Source organism: Amphiura filiformis, chromosome 13, assembly GCF_039555335.1.
Source record: "Amphiura filiformis chromosome 13, Afil_fr2py, whole genome shotgun sequence".
Lineage (NCBI taxonomy): Eukaryota > Metazoa > Echinodermata > Ophiuroidea > Amphilepidida > Amphiuridae > Amphiura > Amphiura filiformis.
In genome coordinates this window covers 46,943,887-46,963,278 of record NC_092640.1, presented here as the reverse complement: position 1 = coordinate 46,963,278, position 19,392 = coordinate 46,943,887, and the positions used below count along the sequence as shown (strand labels likewise).

At 37.5% G+C, this 19,392-nt stretch overlaps 1 protein-coding gene across 1 annotated transcript in view; it reads left to right on the top strand.

Annotated features, from left to right (window-relative positions):
- Positions 1–7,892: 7,892 nt before the first annotated feature.
- Positions 7,893–19,392, top strand: part of LOC140168439 (U1 small nuclear ribonucleoprotein 70 kDa-like) — a 35,393-nt gene continuing 23,893 nt past the window's right edge. Inside the window, 1 exon segment of the mRNA XM_072191830.1 lies at positions 7,893–8,231. Within this exon segment, the coding sequence (XP_072047931.1) occupies positions 8,088–8,231 (144 nt within the window). The 5' untranslated portion in view covers positions 7,893–8,087.

The window sequence follows — 19,392 nt, the reverse complement described above, 5'->3', positions numbered from 1 at the left end:
GACACAACGCGCAATTACAGAATTTTTTTATTTTTTATTTTTTGACAAATTGGGCATGCAGTTAGTGTGTATGCAAAGTTTCAGACCTCTCTTTCTTTTTATAAAGAAGGCACAGACTCCCAAAGATGAAATTTATTTAAGGGGTAACTTTTGGGTCCAAATTTAGACCTCCCTACTCCAACTTTAAATGCCTGCCACAGAAAATCCGTAAGAGCTACAGACCTCAAATTTGCAGGTTTTTAATATTTTACAGGTACAACATATGACTAAAATATAAAGCAAATCTGAGGGGGTCAGGGGGCGCCTCCTTGATTTGATATGGAGTGACCCATATTTGAATGTGTTCGTAACGTTTTCCTACGCCTTTTAGGGCGTAATATAGAAACGGTGCCCAAAATATCTGTGCCAAAAATTGCTTGCCCCCCCTTTCGACCTGCCAAAAATCGCTTGACCCCCCTTTCGACCTGCCAAAAATGCTTGCCCCCCTTTTGGCCTGCCAAAAATCTTTGCCCCCCTATAATTCACCCCCGGGGGTACACATAATTATTGCACCACCCCTAACAAAGCTGCTTTACATGGGCTATGTAACACATCTGTCATCGATGCTATGTATTATGCCTCGATGAACTCTCTGCATGTACTTTTTTTTTACTTTGCACGAACTTACACTTTGTAGTAGAGCTAGATTAGAGTAGACCCTATGAGCATTTAGTTTTTGTTGTGGATTTTGATGTGTTTTTAATGAGCTTACTTCGCCATTTGTATTGGATTCGTCATTATACAGACCTCGATGGACTAAAGATTTTAAGGAAAAAAAAAAATCGCTTCGCTCAACGGACCCTTCAACACAGCTGTGACAGCGAACTTGAAGGGGTGCGCCTGAATATAATAGGCGGGATATCCTTGATGATTCTGATTCTGATTAACCTGTGCCAAACCATGTAAAACTGACTGTATCAAAACAATCAAATGTACTCTTTCTCGTCCAATTTGCTATTATAGTAACTCGGTTTCCACCTTTCGAGTTAACTTATTAGACTGTGGGGACATAGAACCCCACCCTGGTCCAAACGAGCAGTCCTCTAATAATGGTATTAATAGCAAAACAAAAGTTACAGAATCCCCTTACGCAAACATAAGGATGGTTAAAGGGCTGAAGATCATCTCGCTCAATATATGTTCTTTATATGCAAAATTAGAGGAACTACGCCTGTTAGTTATTGAGTGTAAGCCTGACGTCATTGCTCTAATGGAGACTAAGCTCAATTATACTATCTGCTCATCAGAGCTGGACATTCCAAATTTCAATCTTCACCGAAGGACAGGACCCGAAATGGAGGGGTGTAGCCATTTATGTCAACAGCCAACTTCCTTATACACTACTTGAGCCTATTCTACCGCAAACATCAGAAATGTTATGGATTCAGCTTTCATTACCAAAAACTCGGCCAATTCTTCTTGGAGCAGTTTATAGATCAGAGATAGAAACAAACTTTTGTGAGACTTTTGAAATTGCTTTACATGATATATTAGAACCAATAAATAAACGTAAAATTCCATGTGAAATAGTGTGCGTGGGAGATTTTAACTTCAACCAATTTGAAACAAATACAATACAATACAATATACGGAATTTATATAGCGCCTTAGCATAAGTATGAACAAAGCGCTTTACAATGATCTTAAGGGGGTACTACACCCCTAAATAAATTTGTGACTATTTTTACATTTTTTCAAAAACTAGTAACACACTGGTAACAAAAGTTATGTATATTATAGGGGCAAGGAATCCAATTACTACACTGGAATTTCAGTGACCCAAGACAAGCGGTTCGATACTTATGATAGAAAACGAGGTACCGCTAGGATGTACCTCATTTCCTATCATATTTACTGAACCGCTTGTCTTGAATCACTGAAATTTCAGTGTAGTAATTGGATTCCTTGCCCCAATAATATACATAACTTTTGTTACCAGTGTGTTATTAATTTTTGAGAAAAATGCAAAAATAGTCACAAATTTACCACAGGGGTGTAGTACCCCCTTAAAAGTACAACTTACACTACATCTTAGGCTACACTTAATGTACAACAATTAAAAATAAAAAAACTTAGTTTGGAAACAAATAGGTTTTCAGGTTAGATTTAAAAGTGGCCAGACTATGTGAAGTACGAAGTTTTAAAGGTAATTTGTTCCAGAGAGCTGGCACAGAATTGCAGAAGGCATTATTCCCATATGTTGTGTGAGTTCTTTTACATTCAAGCAGACTGCCATCAGCATGTGATCGTAGGAACATACCATCAGAAAATGTGTGAGATTTTAGGAGATTTTGTATGTACAGTGGTGTTGTTTCATGTCTACTTTTATAAGCGAATGTGAGTAGTTTGTAGGTAATACGCTCATTTACTGGAAGCCAGTGAAGCTCTTTCAGCAGAGGAGTGGTGTGTTCCATACGGTTTGCCTTGAAAACAAGTCTGGCAGCTCTGTTTTGTATCTTTTGTAGTTTTTGTGTGTTTTTTACAGTTGTTCCATATAATAAAGAGTTACAATAATCAATTCGAGAAATAACAAGTGAGCGGACAGCATGGTTGCAAGTATCGTTATCTATATAACAGCGAATGCGTCCTATATTACGAAGATGATAATTTAAAGAGCGAGAGACAGCAGTTATTTGAGATGACATAGACATGGTTGAATCAAAAAGAACTCCAAGGTTGCGTACAGAATCAGATGGTTTGATAATTGTTCCACATACATTAAGAGTTGGTTCATATATATATTTCAAATTATATGCAGAGCTAGCAACAAAGAATTCGGTTTTATCTTCATTCAGTTTAAGCTTATATATAGAAATACTTCTCAATGGAGAAATTTTGAAAAAACAATGGGTATTTTTAAACTTCAACAAATCATAACAAAAGCAACTCGTATAACTAAGAACACTAAAAGTTGCATTGACCATATCTGGACTAACAGGCCACACATGTACTCAAGTAGAGATGTAAATACCTGTACACTTAGTGACCATTCACTTATTTATGCGGAAGAAAATATTACCATCAAACGTCAGTCCAAAATTATTGAGGCTCGATCTTACCGCCATTTTAATGAGACCAAATTTGCAGCTGATCTTCAAGATATCAACTGGGATCCTGTTGGCACGGCTGATAGCCCAGACCAAGGTTGGGACAAGTTTGTTGACTTATTTCTTCCAGTATGTGATAAGCATGCTCCTATAAAGAGGATCAAAGTATCTGACCAACAGCCCACATGGATCACTAATGATTATCTAAATTTGAGACGGCAGAGTCAAAAAGCTCGTGAAATTGCGGAGAAATCCAAATCCTCAGCAGATTGGGAGAAGGCAAAACTTCTCAGAAACAAAGTTAATAATTTGCGCAATAAATTGAAATCCAAGGATCTTCAGCAAAAACTTAATGAAACAAAAAGTGATCCACGTGGACTTTGGAAAACACTTAAAACCGTGTTACCTGGTAAAACCAAGAGTGATATCCCTGCTGTTAAAACGCAGGATGGAATTGTTAATGACAAACAACAAGTAGCTGATGCTATGAACAATTTCTTTTCTTCTGTTGGTGAAAAATTGGCAGAAAAGTTTGACAATGTTGATGATAAATATTCTAAGCAAATGCCTACTTTTAAGGGTAATCATTTTAAATTTTCCCCCATAACTGAGGAAGCAGGTTTTTAAGTGTCTCAAGTCTCTAGATACAAAGAAAGCAACTGGTTTAGATGGTATTAACAGTCGGCTTCTCAAAGCAGGGGCTGGTCCCCTTACTACTCCTTTGACTAAGTTATTCAACAACAGCTTATCTAGTGGGCAGGTCCCTCAAAAATGGAAATTATGTAGAGTCACTCCCTTATTCAAAGAGGGGTCCAGAGACGATGTCAACAACTACCGTCCAATTTCTGTTATTCCTGTTGTAATGAAAACTTTTGAACGCCTAATTCATAATCAGTTGTATGCCTTTTTAAGTCAACATAATCTGCTCTCTTCACATCAATCCGGATTCAGACCCAAACATTCCACACTTACCACTTTGATCGATGTTTCAGAATACATCCTCCAGAACATTGATGCTGGCCATTTTGTTGGAGGGTCTTTATTGACCTAAAAAGGCATTCGATACGGTGAATCATGCCATTCTTATTCAAAAGCTTACATCTTTTGGAATTTTGGGTCTGGAGCTGGATTGGTTTAAATCTTATCTTAGTGATAGAGAGCAGGCAACTAAGATTGGTAATGCTATTTCTGCATTCAAATGTGTCAGCTTTGGTGTACCTCAAGGTACAATTTTGGGCCCACTTCTATTCACGATGTATATCAATGATCTGCCTCTAACTGTGTCCAGTGATACCAAAATCACGCTTTATGCTGACGACACTGCCGTTTTTCGCTCATCAAAAGACATAAATGAGATCAATGTGCATCTTAATGATGATCTTAAACGAATTACATCGTGGATGGAAGTGAACAAATTGACCTTAAATGCTAAAAAACAAAAGCCATGCTTTTTTGTTCAAGTTATTTTAATGCAAGGGTTGATGAGCTAAGTCTTTACATGAATAGGGAACAACTTGAAAATGTCAATCAATGTAAATACCTGGGAGTCATTCTCGACCAAAATCTAAAATGGGAAGCACAAATTAATCAAACTTGTTTAACAGTTTCGAAATACATTGGTATGTTGTACAGAATCAGGGAATGGCTATCTGCTAACCACATGAATACAATTTATAAAGCTCTTATTCTTCCAAGATTGACTTACTGTGATACCGTATGGGGAAATTGCAATAACACTCTTCTGAATAGGATTGAGCGTCTCCAGAACAGGGCTGGGAGGGCCATTCTTAAAGTTCCAGTCAGGACACCATCTTCTTTGATCAGGGAAAAACTTAAATGGAAGCCTCTAAGCAACCTTAGACAAGACCATCTGTGTCTTTTAACTTATAAATGTATTGCTGGTTTTGTTCCAAAGTATATGCAAACAATTTTTACCTCTGTGAAAACCAGTCATCGTCACAATACACGTGGTAGCGCTCATGGCAATATTGCACTTAATTTCAAACCCAGAATTGAAGCTGGTAGACGCTCGTTCTTATTCAGAGGGGCTAAGGCCTGGAACTCACTTGATCCTAAACTGAAATCACCTCTCCCAATTAGCACAGCAACTTTCAAAACAATATACAACTCTCAATTTTATGATTCTTAAATTATTGTAGTCTTTAAATTTGTTTCATATTTTGGCTTCATTCGTTTATTTTGCAAGATTTGTTTGAGTTGTATTTATACTATCATGCTAGGCCTTACTACATTTTTGTGCAATCAGTTTCCATATTGAATTATTTGTATTTGACATTAAATGAATTATTTAGTTTGTATTTGGTGCAATCGATTGTTTTGAATAATATTATAATTATTATTGTTTTATAGCTATGCTGGTTCATAGGTTGATTTTTGTAGTGTTTTATCTTTTAAGTAGTTTTAATGTTTATATTTGATCCTTTATTCTATATGCTTTGCCTATGTATGTAATATTAATAGTATTTTAAACATGTTGTAAAGTTACATTGTAATTTGATTTATTTTGTAAGCATTGTATTATCAAAATTTGCAATATTATCGTGTATTTGAATGTATGTAGTATTTTAAAACCTTAATAATTATGTTATGTAAATGTTGTATTGATCCCTGGGCCTCAAGGAAGAACAGATGATTAATTGTGTTTTCAACTGATTGAGTGTCCCAGGTTAAAGAAGAAATAAAACAAACAAACAAACAAAAACCATTAGCTACCATTTATAAACATGTATTGCAAACACTCTCTTCAAGCTAGGGGTAGGCCATGGGCTTTGGGGAAATAACAAAAAATATTAGGGGCCTCCCCGTTTTTATGATGTGTTGCCAAAGCCTTTGCAATTGCAATTTTACACAGAAATGAATGGTAAAAACAACATAATAACAAATAATAAGGGCCTCCCTCATTGATTTTTGAAAAAGTCCGGACGGGCCGGGGCTTGGCGGCCTAGCACAAATCTTTGCAGAGTTCTTACACTTCATGAGCAAAAAAAAAAAAAGAATGGGGGTTTTTGTAGTGTCCCTGGACCTAGACCTAAATGCTAGGATCATTCATGGTTGACCTAAAAAAATTGAATTTTTTTGCACGGTGTTTTGTGTTTTTAATATGAAAATTGATACTTTGTTTTCATGTGATACTCTACACTGCAAAAACAAGTGTTTATATTTAAACACCATATTGTGTTTATCAGAGCAACACTTAATAAACACATAATTCATGTTAATGGTCTAACACTAATGTTCATAAATTAACACTTGGTGTTATATTACAAACACTAATGTTTGTAATATAACACCAAGTGTTAATTTATGAACATTAGTGTTAGAACCATTAACATTAGTGTTAGACCATTAACATGAATTATGTGTTTATTAAGTGTTGCTCTGATAAACACAATATGGTGTTTAAATATAAACACTTGTTTTTGCAGTGTATTAATGATATCAAAATGCATCCAAATTCAATGATGGTCAGTTAGCAGGTTGATTAAGAGCCAATCTGAGGTTCGGGTGAACAAAAGGGGGTAAAAAGATACATGGAAAACACCCGAAAATCATGCATCAACCAGTTCAGAAAATCATTGATTAATACATCATTTTGATTCATTATCGTATCGTATTGTCGACTGCTGGCTGCTAGGCATGTTTAAAAAAAATAAATAAATAAAACCAGTTTAGTGCTAATGTTAATTTATAGCAGTTGTCTATGCATGGTTAATATTAATGTCGGAAATCATCTATACTTTGCACCAATATAGAGCTAACTATTTACCTTTAGACGGCAAAGCATGTGTAGCAGTTAGATAGTTAATAAAAAGTATTAATGTGCATGAACCATTTGAAAGTCAGAGTAAATTACTTCGGAAATCATCTTGTAGGTCTATTAAACATGTTAAATTAAAAAAACAACAAAGTGCGTGCATGATCTGAAAGTCGGAACGAAAACGATGTCGGAAATAATCTTGTAGGCCTATTATTTTGCACCAATACAGCTAAATAGTTAACTAAATACCTTCAGACGACAAAGCATGTGTAGTAGTTGGATAGTAGTAATAAAATATTAATTTGCCTGAACCATCTGAAAGTCGGAAGTAAACTGTATCGGTGATCATCCTATAGCCTAGGTCTATTATTAAATAAAATAAAAAATAATAATGTGCATTCATGATCCGAAAATCGGAACGAAAACGATGTCGGAAATCATCTTTTAGGCCTATTATTTTGCACAAATAGAGCTAAATAAATTTAGTTAACTAAATAGCCTAAGCCTACCTTCAGACGACATAGCATGTGTAGCAGTTAGGCCCTACCCAGCAAACACAAAACGTTTTCGACATCATTCGCAAAAGGTTGTCAGAAAACGTTTAAATGTCGGGTTATATAAAGGGTATAAAAATGTTTTCATAATTAAAAAACATTTGTTGGTAATTTACTGCACAGCAAACACAAATGTTTTATAAAGGGTATAAAAATGTTTTAATAACATTCAAAAAACATTTTTGAAAACTTGGTACAAATCATTCTAAACAGAATGTTACCATATTTTGGGGTTGAAAAAATATTTTGCAAAAAACGTTTTCCCAAAATATTTACAATAACGTTTTTAAAATGTTTTCACGACCTTTATATAACCCGACATTTAAATATTGAAAATGTTTTGTAAAATATATAGCCTACCTTCAACCAGGGAGAACCCCCTCCGGGACTCTTTCTGGAATGCATAATCTGCAAAATTTCGTGGTGACGTCACATAATTAATTATTCATATCTCAATCCAGATAATGGAAATCAGCGCTTACCGTCGTCCGCCATTTTACGATTCGAATAAAAGGATTTTTTATCTGAACTCTAATTCAGTGGGTTTTTTTCACGCATGCACGTGTCTTTGTGTACATTTTAAGTTTTAGTTATGTCTTCTTGTTCATAATATATCAAAGAAACTAATGTACTTGTTTCGGAGTGGTTTGGCATCGTAAATAAGGCAAAATGACGCAGTATTTACCACCTAATTTGTTAGCGTTGTTCGCTCCGCGTGATCCGGTTCCGTACAAACCACCGCTGGACAGATTGCCACACGAGAAGAAAACAAAAGGATACTCTGGCGTGGGAGTTTTCTTAGCAAACTTTGAGGTAAAGTTTCCAATTTTCACATTTATAAAGTTGTCTTGTCCATCTGTCTCAGCTGCGTGCATTTTGAACATGAAATCCGGGTTGTTCATGTTTAATAGTTCTGGCCACCTAAAAATAGTGGTTTTGACTAGATTATCACTGATTATTGGTTTTCCCTAGCTCGAGATACTCTAGCTGAAATACAGGTTTACATTTACTATCTTACATTATCTTGCTGTATTTCAGCTAGAGCTCCAAACGACAAGCTTCCGGGTTTTTTTGGAGAACAATACTGTTAGTGTTACGTAAGATGAAGAAGAAACCCGCCTCGGAGCCCGCCCTACTCATTATTTCATTGTACTTATTGCAATTTGCCTCCACACATTACGTAATCAACACAAAGCTTTTGTGAGGATTAGTGAGTGGATAAGAAATTGACAGTGAGGATACGAAGGACACGCCGATTGTTAGTTGTCAATCATGAATTGCCGCAACGTACTATTAATAATAATATTTTACTGCGTGGTATTGTAACAGGAGAACCGGGAGGGGATTATGAGAATAATATGAGGGCGATAGACCATTTTTACGGACGGGACGGACCCGTGCTGGGGTCACAATGACATGTAAATGGACGGCCTAATTATATAGTAAAGCAGGCGAAACACAAGATGTAGAATGTTCACAGTCATATTTCTTTTGTCACTGGATTTCATCAACAGCAATAGCTGTCTATACATAGTCGAAGTCAATGCCGTAAGTTAATACAATGTTTTTGGTGTGGATTTACGTGCTGTAATGCATAATGAGGGATAGAAATGACAAGGCATTTATACATAAGCTTACAAAGGACAAATGCCTACCTGTTATAGGCCTAAAGTTTAGTGCAACCTAGCAAGATACAGAAGTGAGTCTTTAAAAGAGCAAAGTGTTATATTTAACACCAAATTACGAGCACCAGGCCAGCAGACCTCAAGCATTAAATACCTATTCGAAAACACGCATTAAATATCACGCGGCTTATGCCTAGGCTTCTTCATGCCTTAGACATGCGTGCATACAGTATTGAAATAATGATAATTTGGCAAGACTCAATTTGCGTTCATGCGGGTTGTTTATTATTTTAGATGTTCAAATGTTGACACAGGAAGATTTTGATTTATAATAATGAGGGGGATGTTATTTAGCTTAAAAGTACATGGCTCGGTTCTATGACAGAGATATGGTTCACTACAATGGCTGAGGTTAAAGCTTAACCGATGCACGCACACTGCATAGGCCAAACAGTCTATGCTAAGCTTAAACCAAATATTAAAAACCCTGGTTAACCTTTGCTTCATCCGGCAGTATCAGTCATCTTAAATGTGCATTGACACCTTGGAGCAAAGAAGCTCTCATAAATGGGTCGCACGGCTGAAGATACCAGATATTATACAGCAAAGACTCAACCTTTTGCACAGCCATTGTAGTAACCACATCTCCATCAGGAACCTGCAGGAGGCCTATCAGCCTCCATATCATCAGCGAGCCGGCTTACAATACATAAAAAGTTACATGTCCCGATTTGATTTAGTCATTAATTAGGCCTAAAATTTAGTACCAAATACCGGATTTGGCATGGGCCACTGCCGGCATGGCAGTGGCTTTCCTAACCCTTTTACATCTCACCTGCAGATCTTCTGTCTGTTGAAATAGAAATCAACTGTAAATCTAAATAATTGAGCTAAATAAAAACTATGTCTCTCACGAATCAAGTCTGCTGTCGGAATGACGCTACTTGTTTTAAAAAGCGGCGCCTAAAAGTCCGTCTCATTGCTCATGCGCAACTCCTCAGAATTAGCTGATTGGTTTAGCGCTGCAACTTCAAGCCAGGTTGACTCCGCCCACAATAATATAGAGAGCGTATGATCGTGCCAGGGCAGCGCGGACATCATTGTAGTTGATTATGCTGAAATTTAAGGCCTACTTGTATTAATTATCTGATCATGCTGAATTTTAAGGTCTACATTTCTATTAAAGCATTATTTAGTTAACCAGCACATTATACCACACATTATATAGTAATATAATCGCCTACGATAATTTAAATACATTTAACATAATGGCCAAAAGTAGCTTCATTACATTCCTCCCAACTTGGCGGAAGATTATTTCAGGGGAAATAATCTGACATACTACAAACAATAAAAATAATGAAGCGACTTTCTGAACCAGTAAGACTCACATGAAATCTTTATAAACAAGTACATCATCTGCACACCACGGTAATCTATGAGGTTACTTCTACTACACACAGGTTAACTCACGCAGAGCTTATTTCCCACTGTCAGTACGTTTTAGTACCAGAAGCTTAATAACCTTCGTGCATCCTATTTTCTTCAAAACAACACAGTAGAAAGACCTCACAGATCCACCATAAATGTCAACTGAGCGTACCCATACATTATGATTACTCTGACCATATCCCAACTTACCAAAATGTTTCTGAATTTGTATCTTAAGGATCGACCTTTTACACGGTTTCACATTCATACCTGTTTGTACCTTTGTTTACATCCTGCAGCTGGAAATACGGTCAAAGGTCATCCGAAATTTGCAGGATTTAACAAAAGAAACATTCTATATTTAAGCGAACATTCTAAATTTTTATTATTGTTTCTAAAACCAACAATTGAACAATACTCTTGAATTATTTCAAGGGTTCTTAGAAGAATTCAAACATATAACAATGTCACAAATTATGGCTGAGGAATCATGATCAAACAATTTTAGAGAAACAATTTGCACTGGAATTTCATGAGTGTCAAAGAAAACATTTGATGACAATGCGGCGTGCATGAAACTTTTATCAAAAAGTTTTGGTTGATACCAGCGTGTTTTGAAAACAACTACCATACTGAGCTATACTGGGAATTCATACAGGACCTACACCTTTGAAAAAAACATTCTTAAGCCATGCTAAAGCATGTTAAATTCTTGCTTGAAAATTCGCGCAACTCTGACATCAGATTTAAAGTTAAAACAATGCAGTAATTGAAACAATTTGGAATCATCACGCCTCTCAGCCATAATTTTTTTTTTATGAACAAGAACTGGTCAACTTCAAGTGCACCTGCCAAAGTAGCAAGTATTCGAAAGTCACCTGGTGTTAAAACACCAGGACCTTTCTCAGTACAAAAAAAAATGATTAAAAGCTATTCAGCCAGTATTTAAATGCCCCAAACAGTGGTGTGGTCGAACATGCCAGAGCAGCACGTATTCGGATTACCATAGGCTTTCCTCACAACCCTTACACTGTTAGCATTTAATAATAAAACTTATTTCACTTGACTGGTTGTCCTAAACAACCATCACATATATATTTGTTTTAGAGAACGCATCAGGAAATACACATTACTGAATATTATTATTTCTTTTGGTCATTTTGGTATCTCCGAATTCGACATCCAATAAACTCTGCCCTTTAGCTTCCTTTTTGGTTGAGACAACGTGTCTTGGTCGCCAGTAGTAGCCCATCCAGCTCCGTTTGCTTGACAACTAAGATTTGCCACGTTTCCGATTGGCCGTATCTGTACGTACGCGTTTTACCGTCCGCTAAAGTTGGAGGTGAATTCTTGTTCCGAAAACACTGCTGGCGTCATGAGGATGAGGATAAAACCTCATATTTCTATTTAGATGAGGATAAACCCTCATATTTCTATTTAGATGAGGATAAACCCTCATATTTCTATTTTTATAAATTTTCTTTTATTATTTATTTACCAAGGGACTTATTTTGAAATCTGATAAAACAAAACAAAGCGTATTTCTAGAACGTTTTTAATCACAAAAGTTTCAAGTTTTTGCCACTTCCTGTTCAGACTGATAGGCGTGTCATGAATATAGTTCATACGATGTACCGGTATTATTATTTAGTAGGCCTTGTTATCTGCTATTTATCTACTGATCCCATACCACATGGGTTTCTTTAGTATTCGTCCCCTTTTTGACCGGGTTTCTGGGATATCAGCAGTCATAGGCCTAACGTCTTATGACTCATAAAAATCATCGATTTCTTCGCTTATATAGATTCAGATATGTCCAGCTCTAGTTTTCTTACGTTACCACCATACGGTCTAAAATAGGCCTACGATTTGTTTGTTCAACGCTGGTGTAGGCCTATGACCGTCCCAGAAAGATTTTAATTTTGGCACGCTCCTTTTTTCTTAGCAGGCCTAAAATACCAGATTCTACGGGCAACTTCACATTTCTACCTGGAAATACCTCAGGGTGTAAACCCAGTGCTATGCTCTGCACAGACGATCTGTAGGCCATATTTACATTACGGGAGATAAAATCCCAGTCTTTCTGATTTTGTTGAGTATTTAATTTGAGCACCTGTTATAAGGTCCTGTTTTTATTTTCTAGTGGTTCTACTCTTACGTACTCCTAACACGTCTACTATGAGCATGAGTACCATCATTGACTAAAAAGTTTACTTTCAACATTTACCTATAGATCTGAATGTATACTTTTTTTTGGAACACCAAAAATACTTATAATATGGTAAATCAGAACTTAAGCAATGGTTTACCAGCATCTTGATTTGGCAAGGGTATAGAAGTTACACATTTGGAGAACTTTTCTCCAATACACAACATGAAACGCATTACTGGTCTGTTACTGGCAAGGGCAGTATACATCCATCTATAATCGCTCCATCGGGGCATCAACATTGTGGCTTGTTATGGAGGGTTTTACGTAGTCGTGGGTTTCAGCTTTTGTATGCATTTGGGACATTTTGTACCCATTCAACGACCTCCGATGCTGCCCCACCCACAAGTAGTGTTCCTTAACACGTTCGAAAATTTTGTCTTGACCCAAATGCCCAGAACATCTCGCATCGTGCAATTGTCGTAATGTGCACTTTTACGCAATTTTTAGGAAACACTACCCTGGCATATTTCAAGGGATCCCTAATCAACCGTACAAGGCAGAACACCCCTTCTGTTATACCAAGTCATCGCCAACATTCCCAATTTCTACAGAATGTTAGATTACGAGTACTCACTTCTTCCCATTTCGGTTTCTGAGTACTATCGGCGTAACATCTATAACCTACCCAATTTCGGGGTCTTATTGGCGTTGTTTAAGTTCTTCTTTATTAAAACTCTGAATAACTGAATCACTATTTCCGACTTTAAAATCGGCTCAAGTAGCAAAACGGTCTCTTTATCAATTTTCTGAATTTCATCACTTGGATTACCAACTCCTTTGGTTACCCTTAATCACATTTCTCAGTAATCTCAAAGGTATAGGCTCAACAACTCCGCATAAAAATAGGGCATATCTATGAAGAATGCAGGAATAAGCATTAATTCACTCACATCAGGCGGCAATATCACATCTTGATTGCTAGCTATAATATACTACAACATTGCGATTCAATGAACTCGTCAATAGCATGGTGACTTGGGTAACTCCCCAAATGGTAACTCACCACTGACTATAGATCTAAACAACCATAATGATGCGCACAGAAATCGTAGCCTGCCCAAGCTATCATCTATTACGGCTACCCATGCTCAATTGTTTTATTATCTACCGTATATCTAATTTGAAAATGCCTTTTCTTTTAACTTCAATTTACACGCTAGCGGTCATCATGAACATGATGAAATGTCAAAAAGCGGAGGTTTAAATGTGACAGGAGTTTATTCATAAATATTAGAATTCAGTGACAAATGAGCCAGAATCAATATCAAGATAAATCTACATCTTGAACCTTTTTTGAAATATACGCACCATCCTTTCTCAGTTTAATGTTTTCATTAAGCTGCAAAGGGTCTTTCCGGTGTTTAACTCCGACCCTTGAGATCAACTTGATCTAATTTTTAGTGATAATTTGCTCTCTGATTTCTACGTGGGCAGTCTCTTTGGACATGACCCTTCTTATTGCAGAAGTAACATGTAGGCCTAATGGTGTTGGAGCTTGGGAATGGTTCTCTGACATGACGGGGTTGCTCAGAAAATTTCATATTTTTCATCATGTTTAACAGTTGCTCAAGTTGACCCTGAAGGTTGCTCACCCTCTTATCAAGGCTAACTAGGCTACGGGCAACAGTTTCATCCGGGTTTTCTGATCGGATAGATCGGCAAACCGATACTACCTTTGTACCCCCAGTTTTTGAATTTCCGTTTTCTTCGCGAGCAGCTAGTTTAATTGCAGTGCGAATGGCTTCATAGCTCTTCATCAAGGGTGTCAGGTTCTTTGAACTGTACCATATACTGAATATGAGGATCTCTAATTGCTTTCATGAAGTGATCTTTGGACATTAGCTCCAACATGTCAAATGAAGCATTGGGGTAAGCATTTCGCACCATGCGGCCGAATACCATAAGCCAAATCTGGGAAATCTTCGTTTGGTTTCTGAACTTTGCTCCACAACAGTGTCTTAAAGATCTCCTCTTTCCTACTAGGCCCAAATCGATCTTCCATACATTGGACTAGGCCTTCAAAGGTATCTCGCTTACTAACATCTATATCCCCAAAATCTCACGAGCAACACCGTCCAAAGATCCTCCTAAGTGCAACAATTTTTCCTCCTCAGCCCACCCATTTAATTTCGCAATCATTCTGAACTGTATCAGGTAATCAGGCCAGGAAGAAGTACCATCGTAAGTTCGTGGCTTACTTTCAGTTTTTCTGCGATTTGGTCTAGATTCAGAAGGCCTGAGTGGAGTTGGGTTACTAGAGATCTGCTGGGTATTTTGATCTCTTTTGGAGACGAGCTCTAACTGAGATATAATATTCTCGCTAATCTGTTTAACCATACCAGCAAGATCGTTGCCTTGATCACCACCAGCCCATTCATGGTGGGGCACTCGCATCTTCAAAAGGGACTTCCTCTTCCTCCTCTTGAACCTGAGGAATGGAATGGCTCACAGTCTCTGTGTTCTTTCTACGCACAGAACCATCAGATAGACCATCTCTATTTTCTTGGTTATTAGAAGGACCAGGGGCCTCTCTGACATGGACTGGGGTTTGATTTGTCGTTCCATTTGCAGAGCTAGCGCTCGCACCTTCTTGCACTGAAATTTGCTCATTTGAGGGCTGATTACTCGCTGATCCTATTTGCTTCCCGATCGTAAAATCACGTTACTTTCTTGGGTTTCCATCTTTCCAAATTTTAACGCTGATTTTCCTGCAGATATAAAATAGACCCTCCTTAATTATATTTGCTTAATTTCAGTTTCAACGTCAATTTAAATTTTCTCCAATTTAAACAAATTTCATCTACGCTCACGCTTCTTAGGGCCAGGAAGTGTTTGTTTATTTATATATTTATAACAAGACATGCACAGCACCACAATATCTTTGTTTTAATACCTCACCAGACTCTGATGTATACTTTCCGTTAAAACCAATTTTGAACATTTACTTAACAGTTGTGATCATGCAGGAAATTTTGTCCTAACGATACCATGTAGGCCTATTAATAGGAGTGTTTGCTACTCACATTTCTTGCTCATAGATGGCCTAGCCTACTGCCTTCATTTAATTTCATAACACATTTGGATCAAAACCTTTTCAATTAATCAATAGGCTCTAATACGACCCGTTTCTACAGTGATTTGCTCAAAAACATGATTAGGCCTACTAATTATGGAGACTGATGCCCCATGTCTATATAAATCCATTTTTAACGGAACATCCCGATTTCTTTTATCCAAAATCGGATCTGCACGTAAGCTTTGACAGGGCATTACATTTTTTATGTTCCCATTTTCACCAGATTGGAAAGTTATTATCCTGTTTGATGCGTTCTCATAAAACTCTCCACTTTCCTGATTTTTAAAATAAATTTGAGGTCAATTTTCCTGATAGAAAAGAAAATTTATCCTGCCGCGCTACGCCAGTGTAACAGGAGAACCGGGAGGGATTATGAGAATAATATGAGGCGATAGACCATTTTACGGACGGGACGGACCCGTGCTGGGGTCACAATGACATGTAAATGGACGGCCTAATTATATAGTAAAGCAGGCGAAACACAAGATGTAGAATGTTCACAGTCATATTTCTCTTTTGTCACTGGATTTCATCAACAGCAATAGCTGTCTATACATAGTCGAAGTCAATGCCGTAAGTTAATACAATGTTTTTGGTGTGGATTTACGTGCTGTAATGCATAATGAGGGATAGAAATGACAAGGCATTTATACATAAGCTTACAAAGGACAAATGCCTACCTGTTATAGGCCTAAAGTTTAGTGCAACCTAGCAAGATACAGAAGTGAGTCTTTAAAAGAGCAAAGTGTTATATTTAACACCAAATTACGAGCACCAGGCCAGCAGACCTCAAGCATTAAATACCTATTCGAAAAACGCATTAAATATCACGCGGCTTATGCCTAGGCTTCTTCATGCCTTAGACATGCGTGCATACAGTATTGAAATAATGATAATTTGGCAAGACTCAATTTGCGTTCATGCGGGTTGTTTATTATTTTAGATGTTCAAATGTTGACACAGGAAGATTTTGATTTATAATAATGAGGGGGATGTTATTTAGCTTAAAAGTACATGGCTCGGTTCTATGACAGAGATATGGTTCACTACAATGGCTGAGGTTAAAGCTTAACCGATGCACGCACACTGCATAGGCCAAACAGTCTATGCTAAGCTTAAACCAAATATTAAAAACCCTCGTTAACCTTTGATTCATCCGGCAGTATCAGTCATCTTAAATGTGCATTGACACCTTGGAGCAAAGAAGCTCTCATAAATGGGTCATACGGCTGAAGATACCAGATATTATACAGCAAAGACTCAACCTTTTGCACAGCCATTGTAGTAACCACATCTCCATCAGGAACCTGCAGGAGGCCTATCAGCCTCCATATCATCAGCGAGCCGACTTACAATACATAAAAAGTTACATGTCCAGATTTGATTTAGTCATTAATTAGGCCTAAAATTTAGTACCAAATACCGGATTTGGCATGGGCCACTGCCGGCATGGCAGTGGCTTTCCTAACCCGTTTTACATCTCACCTGCAGATCTTCTGTCTGTTGAAATAGAAATCAACTGTAAATCTAAATAATTGAGCTAAATAAAAACTATGTCTCTCACGAATCAAGTCTGCTGTCGGAATGACGCTACTTGTTTTAAAAAGCGACGCCAAAAGTCCGTCTCATTGCTCATGCGCAACTCCTCAGAATTAGCTGATTGGTTTAGCGCTGCAACTTCAAGCCAGGTTGACTCCGCCCACAATAATATAGAGGGCGTATGATCGTGCCAGGGCAGCGCGGACATCATTGTAGTTGATTATGCTGAAATTTAAGGCCTACTTGTATTAATTATCTGATCATGCTGAATTTTAAGGTCTACATTTCTATTAAAGCATTATTTAGTTAACCAGCACATTATACCACACATTATATAGTAATATAATACGCCTACGATAATTTAAATACATTTAACATAATGGCCAAAAGTAGCTTCATTACAGTATTCCGCAAATATATCTGGTTCCATACAGCAATACGTAGTATTGCTGTCTGGTAAGCAGGTACAATTGAGACGTCGTGAATTGAGGCGTCGGAGCCGGTCAAACACAGAGGACTAGCCTACATCCCGTATCCTACTATCACTCAAACAAGCAAATCTCTTCACGAATTCACTCACCTTGCGATCCTACATCATCAGTTGAAACAAACATCTAAGTTTCCAAAAACAACTTCATTACTTTGTCATTCCTCAAAACTACAAGTAACTTCATTACTAAAAAATTGAAATCATACTATTACCCGTTATAAAAATTGAAAATTTTGTTCGATTTATGTGAACCAAAAGAACACACGAGTCGAGTTCAGTTTACCAAAATGGTAGCTCCTGCCTCCTGGTCACCTCAGATATGACGTCAGTATCAAGCTGCTTATTAAGCGGTGGATCGGATTGGTTGAAATCAACGCCACGCTTTTTGACCTTACAGGGGTCAGAGATATGCATATATTCATGTATGAAAACAGCGATGCGGATATAGTATCATCACCGGAACTGAGAATTGCGACATTTTCGATGTTTGTACCGGGAATTTCAGACACGGAGACTCAGCGGGTTTTTCGACAAATTCGTCCAAAGGTAACCAAAGGGTTGGGGATCGCATTTTTAACTATCTCTAAATGTTTCGGAATTGAGGTCGGCTAAAAAGTAGACAGTTTCGGGGACTGTAATTGGTGTAGATGTCACATTTTGAACAGTGAGCGATAAGTGACCAATTTGATGCTCAGCACAAGTGACTATCTTTACTCAGGGTATTCCGCAAACACCAAGACAAATTATGCCGTATTTTTCCAAAGATCATCTCATATGAAGTAAGCTGAATGCGATCTGTACTTTTGTAACATTCCGATCGCTTTTGATCACCTATTATCGGCGAATTTGCTTGAAAACACGTGAGTTCATGTTGTGTAAACATAATTAGCATAGACACAAATGAAATTACGATGCAATACAATGCAATTTGAATGCGCAGCAGATCTATAGAAATAACGTTGCCCGGTTTTATGCAGAATTAGACCCTGTCTGGTTTTCCCTATAGCCGTGTACTCAATGCGTAGTCCCTAGCGTCCTAGTGAGTAGATTTTCTTGCAATATTTGGCCTATTTACCTTCAAATTTGATCCTTACATGTACTTTGATTCCAGAACAATATCCAGCGTACATGCGTAGTAAAAAATTAATTTTTGGCGTTTCTGATCGTCACAACACGATGAAGCATTTTTCAGGACAAAAATGGTTGCTCAGTTCTTCGTCTCATTTGTTTTTGTCGTAGGCAGGTGGTAGGTTAGTCTCGGCCCAGACCGTATGTGTCTATAGTAGGCTTGGGCGATATCGCACCCTGCGATATATCGCGATATTAAATCCCTATCGCGATGACGATATGTAGAAATAGTGACAGGCGATATACTTATAATTGGTCTCCCATCCACTCAGGAGGCCATGACCAACGAAATGTTCAATGTGTATGAGGGCAGCAGTGGTCTCCCATCCACTCAGGAGGCCACGACCAACGAAATGTTCAATGTTCATGCAATGCAAAATAGCGGCAAATGGTTGAATTCATACTGTTTTTAATAACGTTTCGGATATAAAGAAGCTGTTTTGAACGATGGCAGTGGATTGAATAAGTATGTT